Raw genomic sequence first — 13,900 nt, 5'->3', positions numbered from 1 at the left:
AGAAAGTGGAAAGAAAAGGGTTTGGAGGTATTTTTGTCATTTATAATTTTATCCAAGGATAAATTAATTTGGGATAACTTATACAACTAAATATGTGGCATAACTTATCCTAGGATTATTATTAGTCCCGGAATAAGTTATCTGGAGTATTGCCACTCAAACAATGTATAAAAAAGTTTATTCCGAAACTATTTTTTTGTTCCAGGATAATTTATCTTAGTACCTCAGACCAAACGAACCTAAGAGTCAAATATTGAAAGTTTGTGACCCAACTGACAGATTTGAACAAAAAATATGAATAAAGAAGGGAAAAAATCATACCATTAAGGAGTACTAGATACTCTGATAGATCACGAGTAGGATAGGAGGAGTTGATTTTGAAGAAATTTCATACTTTCATTATGGAGCAATTGCAGGTGGTCTTATCAATCTCTGAATGATCTAAAATTATTCAACATCGTTCATACACAAGGTCAAGTTTAAATCATATTTTTGACTAGCTAAGAAAATAAAAATGTAATAATACAAAAAATAATCAGAATGACCAAAATAAAAAACCCTAAATACTTATAACTGACAGTGGACGAGCACCAAAGCAAACCACAAATAAAATACACTAAGAATTAAAGCACTAAAAAGGCTCTAATTAATACCATGATAATTGTACTCAATGAATAACTTTTAGATTTAAGAGTTTTGTTATTAAGTAGAAAGAATGCTAATTTTACCTTCTAAAGATCTGTCATTTTTATATTCGAATATCATCTATCCCCAATCATAACAATTTAAAGATATGATCTAAGTACTTCTAAAAATCTCATATTTCTAAGTATGAAAAGTTAAACCTATACATGTATGACATCTATTACGATATTCCTAATATCAGCAACACAAACAATACACATACTGCACAAACATTCATGATCTTTCCACCATACTTACAATAATGACATTTTTTATGATAGCGCAACTGATAATTATGATGAATAATAAAAATAGTTAATATGGTGATGATTGTTTATAATATCGGAACTGAAAGTTAGCATGATAATAATGATTAATGGTGCCGATATAAATGATTTGATTGACGATAATGCTATTATGGCTTAAATGATGATTGCGTTTGGTGATTTGTGACAAAAGTGGAAGAGACGAGCAGTCAGAACAACAACTAACAATAATTTTTCTTTTAATAAACATTTACTAAAATTTCATCACTTCATAAATCTAAGGATAGGATAAACCACAAGGATTGGTATAGTGGTTCAGCACCTCGCCCTTAGGCAAGAGGTTGGGGGTTTGATCTCCATCTCTGGTGAGTGAATGGAGAAAACTCTGTGGTTAGTTTCCTACTGCTTAATGTACTGATAGTGAAATGGATGATTAGTCTCACGATTGCCGACCGTGGAAATACTTGGACAACAAAAAAAAATAAAAAGAATCTAAGGATAAAATTATATACGGTAACGTTAAACTTTCCCCATTTTCAATTCATTAAGATCTATTTAAATTATATTTAATTAATTAATAATCAAATACTTAAACTGGTGGGTCACAGAAGAAGTTTGAACTTAACTAGGCTATAGCCGATCCCAAACCCAATTAAAATACAAACACCAAAAAATACTAGTACTAATAATAATTGAACAAAAAAAATACTAGTACTAATAGATCTTGCATAATTTAATTCCAGCTTTTCCATCCGCGTTTTCTTCTCTCTCTCTCTCTCTCTCTTCACCCCCTACCCCCCTGTCTCTCTCTCTCTTTTCACTTTTCTGCCCCTTTTCTCTGGCTGCTAGGGTTTCAGGGGCCGCCGCTTTTCCTCTCATCGATCTCCATATCTTTCTGGTAATTCATCAATTTCTTTCGTTTATTTTTTTCGATTGTTATGCAATTTCAATTTGGGATTTAGGGTTCTGTATACTTGATCTATAAGTTTTAATATCGCGTTTCAATGAATGTTTAATGTGTGAACTGCGATCTATGTATTTCTGATTTGATTTAATGTTTTTTTTATCTGATTTTATTATTGTAACTGTTAGTTTTCTTCCTGTTTTGGTTTGTGTGTAAATCTAGTTAGATTAGTGATGTGAGCAATTTCAAAATTTGGCTTCGATTCATTTAGGATTTACTTATGTTGATTTATTGATGATTTACTTGGTGCTGATTCATTGAGGATTTACTTGTACTGATTTATTGAGGATTTACTTGTACTGATTTATTGAGGATTTACTTGTGCTGATTCATTGAGTTTTAAAGCTATTTACATTTTTTTGGGGGGGTAAGATCATAGTTGTATTGATGTAGTGGGAAAAATGCTCTTATGGGGGTTCTGTTCTAGTTTATACGTACTTTTTGGGAAAAAATGCTTTTATGAGGTGCTTTTGGCAAAGCGTAACGAGTTTTTATTGTCTCTAGTTGACAGTTGGATAACTTAGCTTGGTGTTTTGTTGTCGCGTTTGAACAAGCCAAATGAAAAATGTTGCCATTTTGCATTGGCAATAGGCATGTCGTAAGTTTTCTTGTCGGATCCGTAATTCTGTCGGTCCATTGCCCTTTTTTGGTTACGTATTGGCTGGTACCTACTTATTAACGACAAAAACAATGTATCCCAGTGTAATTCCACGAAGTGGGGTCTGGGGAGGGCGGTGTGCACGCAGCCTTATCCTGAATAAAACTGTTGGCCGGTATATTATGTAATCTGTAAATCTGATCTGTTAATCTATTCTATATATAGTTACTTTTCTAGATTTGATTTGGTTAAAAGTTTTCCATTTGCTTATCCTTAACTCGATTCTTGGTTGTACGAATGACATCTCTCTCTTCCTAACATATGTACAACCAGGAATCGAGTTAAGGATAAGCAAATGGAAAACTTTAACCAAATCGAATCCAAATAAGTAACCTCTCTCTCTCTCTCTCTATATATATATATGTGTGTGTGTGTGATGGCTATTTTGATGACAGAAAATGAATTTGGCATTGGTAACAGTCGGATCAACTAAATTTCTCGTTGCAGCTTGATTGTGTTTCTTTCTGTTTAAGAAATATTTCTTTAATCTAGCGACATGGTCTCCCAAGGGGCATTTGTTTCCAATTTTCTTGATCTTACTGAAATTTATCTTTTTTCGTCCTGGCTACTGATATTTTAGTAGCATTTCTTTACGTGTCTTCATTTGGATGATCTTTGGAATCTAACTTGGACTTTTATCATGTTTTTACAGACTTAAAATGGCAATGGAAGTCACCCAGATCCTTCTTAATGCACAGTCAGTTGATTCAACAGTGCGGAAACATGCTGAGGAAACACTAAAACAGTTTCAGGAGCAAAATCTTCCTGGTTTCTTGTTGTCTCTATCTGGAGAACTTGCTAGTGAAGAGAAGCCAGTTGACAGTCGTAAGTTGGCTGGTTTAATACTTAAAAATGCCTTGGACGCCAAGGAACACAATAGGAAATTTGAGCTTGTCCAAAGATGGCTATCACTTGATATGGCTGTGAAGGCCCAGATAAAGACATGCTTATTACAGACACTCTCTTCTCCTGTGACTGATGCTCATTCAACCGCATCACAAGTCATTGCTAAGGTTGCTGGCATTGAGTTGCCTCAGAAGCAGTGGCCTGAGTTAATTGGGTCACTCCTTTCAAATATTCACCAGGTCCCTGCTCATGTCAAGCAAGCTACTTTAGAGACCCTGGGTTATTTATGTGAAGAAGTTTCTCCTGATGTTGTTGATCAGGATCAAGTAAATAAAATCCTTACAGCTGTAGTTCAGGGTATGAACGCCGAAGAAGGGAACAATGATGTGAGACTTGCTGCTACCCGAGCATTATATAATGCTCTTGGTTTTGCTCAAGCAAACTTCAACAATGACATGGAGCGTGACTTTATTATGAGAGTTGTATGTGAGGCTACTCAATCTCCAGAAGTCAAAATTCGACAAGCTGCTTTTGAATGTTTGGTCTCCATTTCATCAACATACTATGAAAAATTGGCTCCATACATCCAAGACATCTTTAACATAACAGCAAAGGCTGTTAAAGAGGATGTAGAGCCTGTTGCTCTTCAAGCTATTGAATTTTGGAGCTCAATCTGTGATGAGGAGATTGATATTTTAGAAGATTACGGGGGTGATTTCACTGCAGATTCTAATGTTCCTTGCTATTATTTCATCAAACAGGCTCTCCCTGCTCTTGTGCCTATGCTATTGGAGACACTTCTTAAGCAAGAAGAAGATCAGGACCAGGATGAAGGTGCTTGGAATCTTGCAATGGCTGGAGGCACTTGCCTTGGTCTGGTGGCCCGGACCGTAGGCGATGAGATTGTTCCACTTGTTATGCCCTTCATCCAAGAGAACATTTCAAAGCCTGATTGGAGACAAAGAGAAGCTGCAACATATGCATTTGGTTCCATTTTGGAGGGTCCTTCTCCTGACAAGTTGACACCTCTTGTTAATGTTGCTTTGAACTTCATGCTTTCTGCATTGACGAAGGACCCTAATAGCCATGTGAAGGATACAACTGCATGGACCCTGGGAAGGATATTTGAGTTTCTTCATGGTTCTACAGTGGAGACACCAATTATTACTCCTGCAAACTGCCAGCTGATAATCACAGTTCTACTTCAGGCCATGAAGGATGCTCCAAATGTTGCTGAAAAAGCTTGTGGTGCTCTCTATTTCCTTGCTCAAGGTTATGAGGATATAGGTTCATCATCTCCCTTGACACCTTTTTTCCAGGAAATCGTGCAATCACTTCTTACAGTTACCCACAGAGAAGATGCTGGTGAATCGCGACTTAGGACTGCTGCGTATGAGACATTGAATGAAGTAGTTAGATGTTCAACGGATGAAACAGCTCCAATGGTTTTGCAGCTTGCTCCTATCATTATGACAGAGCTGCACCAGACTCTCGAGGGTCAGAAGCTTTCATCTGACGAGAGAGAGAAACAGAGTGAGTTGCAAGGTCTTCTGTGTGGTTGTTTACAGGTCATTATTCAGAAATTAGGGGCTTCAGAGGCAACAAAGTTTGTTTTCATGCAGTATGCAGATCAGATCATGAACCTTTTTCTCAGGGTTTTTGCATGTAGAAATGCTACAGTGCATGAGGAAGCCATGCTTGCCATTGGAGCCCTAGCCTATGCAACTGGTCCTGACTTTGCCAAGTACATGCCTGAATTTTACAAGTACCTGGAAATGGGCCTTCAGAATTTCGAGGAGTACCAAGTGTGTGCTGTTACAGTTGGTGTTGTGGGTGATGTATGTAGAGCTTTGGAAGATAAGATCCTACCTTACTGTGATGGTATAATGACTCAGCTTCTCAAGGACCTGTCAAGTAACCAGCTGCATCGATCTGTAAAGCCTCCAATATTTTCATGCCTTGGTGATATAGCTTTGGCAATAGGAGAGAATTTTGAAAAGTACATGATGTATGCCATGCCAATGCTCCAGAGTGCTGCCGAGCTGTCTGCCCACACATCTGGTGCAGATGATGAGATGATAGAATACACAAATCTTCTGAGGAATGGAATCTTGGAGGCTTATTCAGGGATATTTCAGGGCTTCAAGAATTCCCCTAAAACTCAGCTTCTGATCCCATATGCACCTCATATCCTGCAATTCCTGGATAGCATTTACATGGAGAAAGATATGTAAGTATTGTGTGATTCCTTCTGCGTTGTTCATTTTCTCTATTTAATCATGTCATCTTTGTTCTGATTTCGTGGACCCATCCTCGTTTTCTTCCGAAATTGTAGGGATGATGTGGTGATGAAAACAGCTATTGGAGTTCTAGGAGATCTAGCAGATACTCTGGGCAGTAATGCTGGTTCATTGATTCAACAATCATTATCAAGCAAAGAGTTCTTGAATGAATGCTTGTCGTCAGATGACCATTTGATTAAGGAATCTGCTGAGTGGGCGAAGTTGGCCATAACTCGTGCCATTTCAGTTTGAGGTTGTGGCCGCTTTGGTACATACTTTTTTTTTCCTAGTCAGTCCATGCATGCATATGGTTGTGTCCAGTCGGGGTCTGAGATTGCATTCACGAGTCTTGTCATTGATGTTATCTGACAATGGAGGAAATCTACCGTCTTGTTGTCGTTAACTCATGCACCAGCACCATGGGGTCGAGGTTTTGTTTTGCTATGGAGGGGGGTGGGGGTTTACTACTCAAGACTTGGAAGTTCTTTCATTCAGCATGTGATTTTGCTGGTGCTGTATTGGGGATGAAAGGGGTCTGCTGTAACTTGCTGAACGAACAAGTCAGGCTGCTGGTTTATTGGGTTTTCTGTCGGTCTATCTGGTAAGAAGAGGTGCTCCAAATCATCCCTGTGCTGCCGTCTTCTCCAAGGGCTTTGAGGGTTAGAATGTATGTATAAGGTCAAAGTTTTGGTAGTCACGATACTTTAAGCCAAAGCTTCTTTGATATATTGTCCCATCAATTTTTTTCTTTGGGTCTGTCAGTCATCATCGGTCAAAGCAGCTGCATTTTCTTTATTTTCAAATTGCATACATCATTCATTTCATTTGCATATACTGGTCATGGGGTAACCCACTTTTTTTTTTTTTTTAAATTGAGGGCATTGTGTCTGCATCTTCATGTTTATCTTTCTGGGTTGTTTTCCGGCAGTAGCTATTTTTGCACGTCAGTAACATATCGTGCATACATGAAAGCCTGTAAGCTTCTTTTCTCATGCTCCGTTACAATACAGTTTTTTCCTTCTTGAAAGGATCATGCTTGTGATCGTAATATTATAGTATGTTTGGTTGTTCTTTGGCGGGCATGATGTGGAAATGTAACTCACTTAAGTGGCATCAAAGCAATGGGAAACTGATTGAAATCTTTTTTAGTAATAGATTCACTTGCTGCTATATTTGCTATGTCTGTTTTCTAGCTGAAATCTGCTACAAGTTTTAACTTTATTTATTATATCAAGATTCGAAAAAATAAATAAAAGTGCTGATCAAGGAAAATCTTTTACAGTTGCAAACCTTGATTCTTTACGACTGGGATGCAACTTGGATTCTGAATCGAACTCCTGGTGATTGTTCAAAAATAATTTACCTTCAAACTTCTCATTTTATGGTCATCCAAATGTGTAAAAATAACTTGTTTCTGGCTATAAACTTTTCTAATAACTTGTTTTAGTCTATGAACTTCAAAAGTCTATTTTGTTCTTACAATAAATGGCCAAAACGATGTTTACATAAATTGAAGGGAGGGAGCAACTTTTCATTTAGGAATATGACCCACAATTGATGTGCTATGTGCATGAACCTCGAGTTCTTAATCAAGCTCTAGTTGAATAACTTCGCTTTGTGTCTCTGCCTTCGTGAGTAACTTCGCTTTGTGTCTGTATTTGTTTCTTTTCTATTATATAGAAGAGGTGGTTTCGACCACCTCTTGCAATTACCAAAAAAACTCATTTACTTCCACTTAATTACATATCATGCTCCAATTTATAAAATTTTTATTGTTTTATAATAATGATTTAAATATTTAATATATTTTATTAATTTATATTAATTAACTATAACTACATATTGAAAGTAAATTTTATTTATTTATTTAATAATTAATAACTTAAAATATTTAAAAGACAGAGAAATTTTATTGACTCTTACAAAAAAAAAACCTCTACTCCCATTTAATTACATACCATGCTCCAATATATAATAATTCCATTGTTTCATCATAATGATTTAAATATTTAATATATTCTATTAATTTATATTAATCAACTATAACTACATATTGGACGTAATTTTTTTTTATTTATTTAATTGACTATCATGTTCAAAACTAATTTGTTACCACAAATCACAATAATTAATAACTTAAAATATTTTAAAGACATATAAAATTTTTATTGACTCTAATTATTTTAGCAATGCCACATAAATTGAGATAAAAGAAAAAGTACTGCAAATCATAATAATTAACAACTTATAATATTTAAAAGATATATAAAAATTTTAGTTGACTCTCAAAATTGTATCGAAGCCACATAAATTGGGACACAAGGAGTAAATATATTATTTGATAATTACGTAAAAATTGTTATAAATCACAACAATTAACAAGTTAAAATACTTTTTTAAAAATAGATAAAAGTTCTATTCAACTCTCAAAATTTTATCGATGCAGCATAAATCATGACAAAATAAAAAATTATCTTAATTAATTGCAACTAAATATTTAAAGTAAATCAATTTTATTATTTTAATTGACTTTTATATCAAAAATAATCTTTTTATTTATTTATTTATTTATTTATTTTAATAAATTTAAATTTTAAAATTATTTTTTTATTATATAGAAATACTAATATTTAAACTTAACTTTAAATTTTTAAAGTACAAAATTAATAAACTTAATTTAATAAAATAAATTTCTAATGAATATTTTTTTAGAATTTGTGTTGGGTCAATATGTATCAAGTTAAAAAGAAATAAAGAAAAATATATAGTAAAATTTTATTATTGTGAAAGATAAATATAATGCACTATCCAATAATGTTTCATAATATCATATTTTGCATATGCAAATATAGCATCCCGTATTTAATTAATATATTCCGGTGAATTATCGATTATTACTATAGGATATAATAAAATTATATTAATTTTTATAGTAATAATATAATCAATCGCTCTTAATTAATTATTATGAGTCATCTAGGTATCAAGAAAATAAATAATATTTAATGAAAAATAAAATAGACATAAAATACGAAATTAACTCTTAATGTTTTAAATTAAATTTTCGTCTTTCGAACGATAATTTTACTATATCACTCCTTATTATAAGTCATTTATGTATTAGAAAAATAAGAATAACAAAATGATATGTCAACATAAAATATTTGATTGACTATCAAAATTATATTAGTGTCACATAAATTGGGACGGGACAGAAGAAGATATAAAACAACATATATTATTTGAAAATGAAATAAAAAGTACTGTAAATAACAATAATTATCAAAAAAAGTAATTTAAAATTGATTGATTTCTATTTCAGCAGCTTCAGTCGTGATTTTACTATATCACCCCTAATTAATTATTATGATCATTTAAGCATTGTGCCACATAGGTTGAGATAGAAAAAATATTATAAATCACAATGATAAAAAATTTAAATTATTTAAAAAATATAATTGGTTGTCGTCGACACAATTCTGGACAAGGAGAGTAGCATATATTATTCAAAAATTACATAAAAAATATTATAAATTACAATTGTTAACAACTTAAAATATCTAAAAATAATTTAATATGTTATATATTTTAAAAAAATTACATGAAAAATACTAGAAATCACAATAATTAACAACTTAAAAAATTTAAAAGATATAAAATATTTGGTCGACTCTTGAAATTATATTAGTGTCACTGAAATTAGAATAGAAAAAAAGTATTATAAATCACAATAATTTAAAACTTAAATTATTTTTAAAATATAATTGACTATCAATGCCACAATAATTTGGACAAGAAAAGTAACGTCTATTAATTTGAATATTACATAAAAAATATTATAAATTACAATAGTTAACAAATTAAATTATCTAAATACGTATTAAAATAACATATACTGAACTCATGCTAGATTCCGGATGAATCCTAGAAAACATATGAAATCCTTTTATTAAAAAAATTTATTTAAATATATCAAGATTGAAAAGACAAATAAATATCTTAATGTTGGGCCCGTGCTGACACGAGCCATGCTCCTCTAATATATATATAATAAGAGAGACAAAAATGCCACATGTCAGCACCACAAAAAGCAGTACTAGATAATTAAATAAAACTAATATTTTTTTGTTTGTTAAATAAGTGTTTAGTTTTAAAAAGAAAACTGACCATTTAAAACTTTCACAAACTTACAATCGGTACAAGTATCATATATTCATTTAAAGAAAACCTATCTTCCCCTCATAAACAAATCATAAAGCAAAATTCTCCATTAGTTTTTCAAAAAGTGAATCTTCTTTCCACAATTTCTTTTCGATCTTCAAAAATTCGTTAAATTTTCCTAAAAAAATCAATTTAACCAGAATTAGGTTTTTTGAGGAAAACAAATTGGGAAGTTTTCATATCAATTTGATGGGATTTTTTTGGACTGAAGTAGTGGCGATACATATGAGTTGTGCACTATGAAAATTTGAGAAATTGCTTTCTAAGAAGAACATATCTGTCAGGTATATGCAAGTATTCAGATACTTAAGGGGTCGTTTGGTAGAATGTATAAGACTAATGCAGAATATGGTGGTGTATTAATAATGTTTGCATTAGTAATGTTGGTACTAGTTATACTCACATTATTTTTTATATATTGTTTGGTTTGATGTGTTAGGAATAATATTTCTTATATAATTTCCATAAAAAAATTATTAATTTACAAAAATACCTTCCTTTATCAATCAAGATGTTAAGTAGAAAATGAAAATCTAGCTATATGAGAAATATGAACAACACAACCCAACAACAGCAATATCAAAAAGTGTAAATAACAAAACGAAGCAAGAATAGGGTGTAGAAATTCCTTTTGACAAACAGTGAACACGTGTAGAGAATACGCCAACTAGCAGTTTTGCATTGATATAATTGTTGATTTTGATATAGAAAAAATTATACTTAAATTGTGAGTAGGAGTAGAAAAAATAAATATCAATGATTAAAGAGATAGGTTGGATAGAAGTGTTAATCTATTGAAGAAAAGCAAACAATGAATGATTGATTAACCGGAAAGAAGAAGAACACGGGAGAAAAAAATTGTTGCATTTTCATGGGGAATAGAGCCAAGAGGCAGCAAAGTATGCATGAGATACGGCTTGAGGGTAATTTTGTCATTAACTAAATTAATGCATGTATTGAAATCTTTTGCATTAGTAATATATAGAAAAATGATGGTATAACTAGTACATAGTTTAATATACAATTGAGTGTATAACTAGTGCAAGTATTACTTATACACAAGTTAAAAAATGATACCAAATAAAGTGTTAACAGTACACAAAACTAATACATACATTATTTTTCCTAATACACTCTACCAAACGTCACCTTACGGTATTCCTTTTCTTCTTAAGAAGATACTTTGATGTTGCTTATCACTATTCCTATGGAAGGTGTTGCATATACTCACTTCTATTAGAATTTAGATTTCAGCATTATTTGCATATACTTTTTCAAATATTATTAATAAAAATAGATAGATTAGTCTACTTAGGATTTATTTCCCCCCCTCTTTTTTAAAATATCATTTGTTATTCTATTTTTTTTCTCTTACTTTTGAGTTCCTATAATAAAGACACCCACTGATCCATTTATCATGTTGATTTTTCATGCTCTCGCTCAATGTTCCCTCACTAATTCATTACTTTTTATTTTGTAGCTTGGTGGAAGACAGTTTTTTGTGTTCAAAAAATTTAAACCCTGCAAGCAATTTTATTTTGATGTTAATATGTTTTTTGATGAATAATTTTGAGTGTTCCAAGTATTCAGATCCTGTAAGTGATTTTTATTTGATATTGATATGTATTTATTTAATGAGAATTTTTCTTGGTTCTAGGCTGATTTTTTAGCTGCAATATTATGTCATTTTTAAAATATTGCATTAAATAACACCGTTCTTTCAGAAGTTATCTACTCTCTTTCTTTTTCTATTTTATTTGAGTTTGTTGAATTTTTATTGCTTTAAAAAAATAAAATAAAGAATGTTTCTGTAATTGGATAATTATAACATGTATTAAGAGCCCTGTTATCTATCTCAATTATCAAGATGAGAAAAACATACCTTAGAATTTTAATCAAATATAAATTTCTTTATAAAGCAAATGTTGGACTTTCTTTTCCTCTTTAAATTTATTTTAAATTTAAATTAAAAGAAAAATTATCAAATAAAAATATTTTTTTTTTTAAAAATAAAATAAAGTAAAATTATAAGTTACAAGTAGTACAACCATATTTTCACCAAATTTGTTTAGGAGATAACTGCACATAAAATTCAATTTCAAATATTAGTAATTAAAGTAAACATACCAGTTCAATAAATATTAATTTTAAAAATTTGAATTTAACAAATACACATAAATTACACACATGTGAATGTCAAAAGTGAAAATTGAAACTGTCTAAATTCAATTAAATAGTTGAAAATATGAAATGGTGATATTCAATTCAAGGATATTTTTTTATCTTAAAAATTATTTTTCTGAATTTATATTTCCTTATATGTAGTTACTTTTTTAATCATTTTAATTTTGTATATTGATTTTTAAAAATATTTTAATTAGTCATTTTAAATTTTACAATTTTGAGGACTATGAACTACAGTTTTAAATGCGAGTTAAACCTTCTTGATTTGAATTCAAGACACTTACTCAACAAGATTAAGATAACTAACCAATCTATCATCCCACTAACCACATAAACAAACACAACCAATCTGTCACCCCACTAACCACACAAACAAACACAAGATACACTACCCACAAGTACACCTATATAATCATGTACACATTCAAGAGGCATATTAATATATAAAGTTGAAACAAAAAAATTATATAAAATAAAGAGAATGAAACCTTCATTGCAATATATAATAAAAATATAATAATTATTTAAATATTGCTAGATTATATACAAAATAAGGAACCTTTATTTTATTTCAATTACTTTGCTAGCGCAGTCCGGTAAGCTTGGGACTTATTGAATGATTAGGAATTAGGATAAGTATATGAATTAGTCTTAATTTTATTATTTTGATTCATAATCCTCTCAAATACTGTATTGAATTAAAATTTTTGTTCTATATTTGTCTACTATACAAGCAACTTATTTTAAATGTAAATTAAAATACTACAATTTAAAGCAGAAAGCTAAACATCATATAACATCCAAATAAATAATTGCCAAAAAGATAATGAGTGTTTCAATAGTTTTTTTTTTTGTGATTTCCGAGTGTCGCTTTGCGAACCCGACTAGCTGTACCCACCGGGGTCCCACTGTTTCAAGGTGGGTCCATCACGGGTTAATTCGACGGGGCCCTGGAGATGCGGCCGGTTTGTAAAGCCTCCAGTGGCCCTGCTGGGGCTCGAACTGACGACTTGAGGACTTTGTCCTCAGGCCTTTACCAGCCGAGCTACCCCTCAGGGTTACGTTTCAACAGTTAAGTGGCAACTGAAATTGATAAAAAGTATATATAGTAGTGACATACAACGAGTGAAAAATCTTTGCTATAACTTTGATTAGAATAATTAGAAATATCAATTAAAGATTTTCGGGCAAGTGAATAATGGAGTTTGAAGTTTCAACAATGATAAGTTTCAACAGGTAACTAAACAACGTAAATGAAAAAAAGGAAGAAATTAAGGGGAGAAGCAAAAAAGGAAAAGTATTTGTAAGCATGGTAGAGGAACAGCAGGTGCCATATTCAACAGTGTTTTAGTGCTTTAATATCTATACACCACTGTCACTTGCTATATCCTATTTTTTTTTTTTTTTTTTTTTTAATTTCTCAAGGTATCTCCACAGCCGGCAGCCGTGAGACTAATCCTTCGTTCTTCGATCAGCGCATTTTGCTATATCCTATTCGTATTAAATCGTTTGCAAAATAAAACCAGTCTTGGTGGAAAATGGAAATTGTACTTCAGGGCAGTACACGAGTCATGTTTTAATTTTATCCCAAGCTAATATTAACTTAATTTTTTTTATTGTTAAAGCATTCACTATATGTATGAATTTTTAAAAATACCATGGTCTATGTATATGTACTTTTAATAAAGAATTTCAGCGAAGCGAATGTTGGATGACACCTGTAGAAGCAATGTGTTTCCGCCACTGGCATTGTCTTCATAACATAGAACAGAAATGCCTAGTGTCCTACGTTGTA

General features: G+C 31.6%; 1 protein-coding gene across 2 annotated transcripts; it reads left to right on the top strand.

Annotated features, from left to right (window-relative positions):
- The first annotated feature begins 1,609 nt into the window (after window positions 1–1,609).
- LOC107863091 (importin subunit beta-1) lies at window positions 1,610–6,870 on the top strand. 2 transcript variants are annotated; one of them, XM_016708857.2, is made up of 4 exons: window positions 1,678–1,848; window positions 2,846–2,900; window positions 3,225–5,648; window positions 5,754–6,870. In XM_016708857.2, exons 3-4 carry the CDS (start codon window positions 3,232–3,234, stop codon window positions 5,950–5,952), a joined length of 2,616 nt encoding a protein of 871 aa, XP_016564343.2. In that variant the 5' UTR covers window positions 1,678–1,848; window positions 2,846–2,900; window positions 3,225–3,231; the 3' UTR covers window positions 5,953–6,870. The 2 variants fall into 2 exon arrangements, with proteins under 2 accessions (XP_016564342.2, XP_016564343.2); XM_016708856.2 differs by lacking the exon at window positions 2,846–2,900 and having other exon boundaries at window positions 1,610–1,848.
- The last annotated feature ends 7,030 nt before the right edge of the window (window positions 6,871–13,900 follow it).

This window comes from Capsicum annuum, chromosome 3 (assembly GCF_002878395.1).
Source record: "Capsicum annuum cultivar UCD-10X-F1 chromosome 3, UCD10Xv1.1, whole genome shotgun sequence".
Taxonomy (NCBI): domain Eukaryota; kingdom Viridiplantae; phylum Streptophyta; class Magnoliopsida; order Solanales; family Solanaceae; genus Capsicum; species Capsicum annuum.
This window is presented reverse-complemented; position numbering and strand designations above follow the sequence as displayed.

Coding starts and splice junctions, on each gene's coding strand:
- LOC107863091 (XM_016708856.2), top strand. CDS start 3,232: ATGGCAATGGAAGTCACCCAGATCCTTCTTAATGCACAGTCAGTTGAT. Junction 5,649..5,753: donor ATTTACATGGAGAAAGATAT/GTAAGTATTGTG, acceptor CCGAAATTGTAG/GGATGATGTGGTGATGAAAA.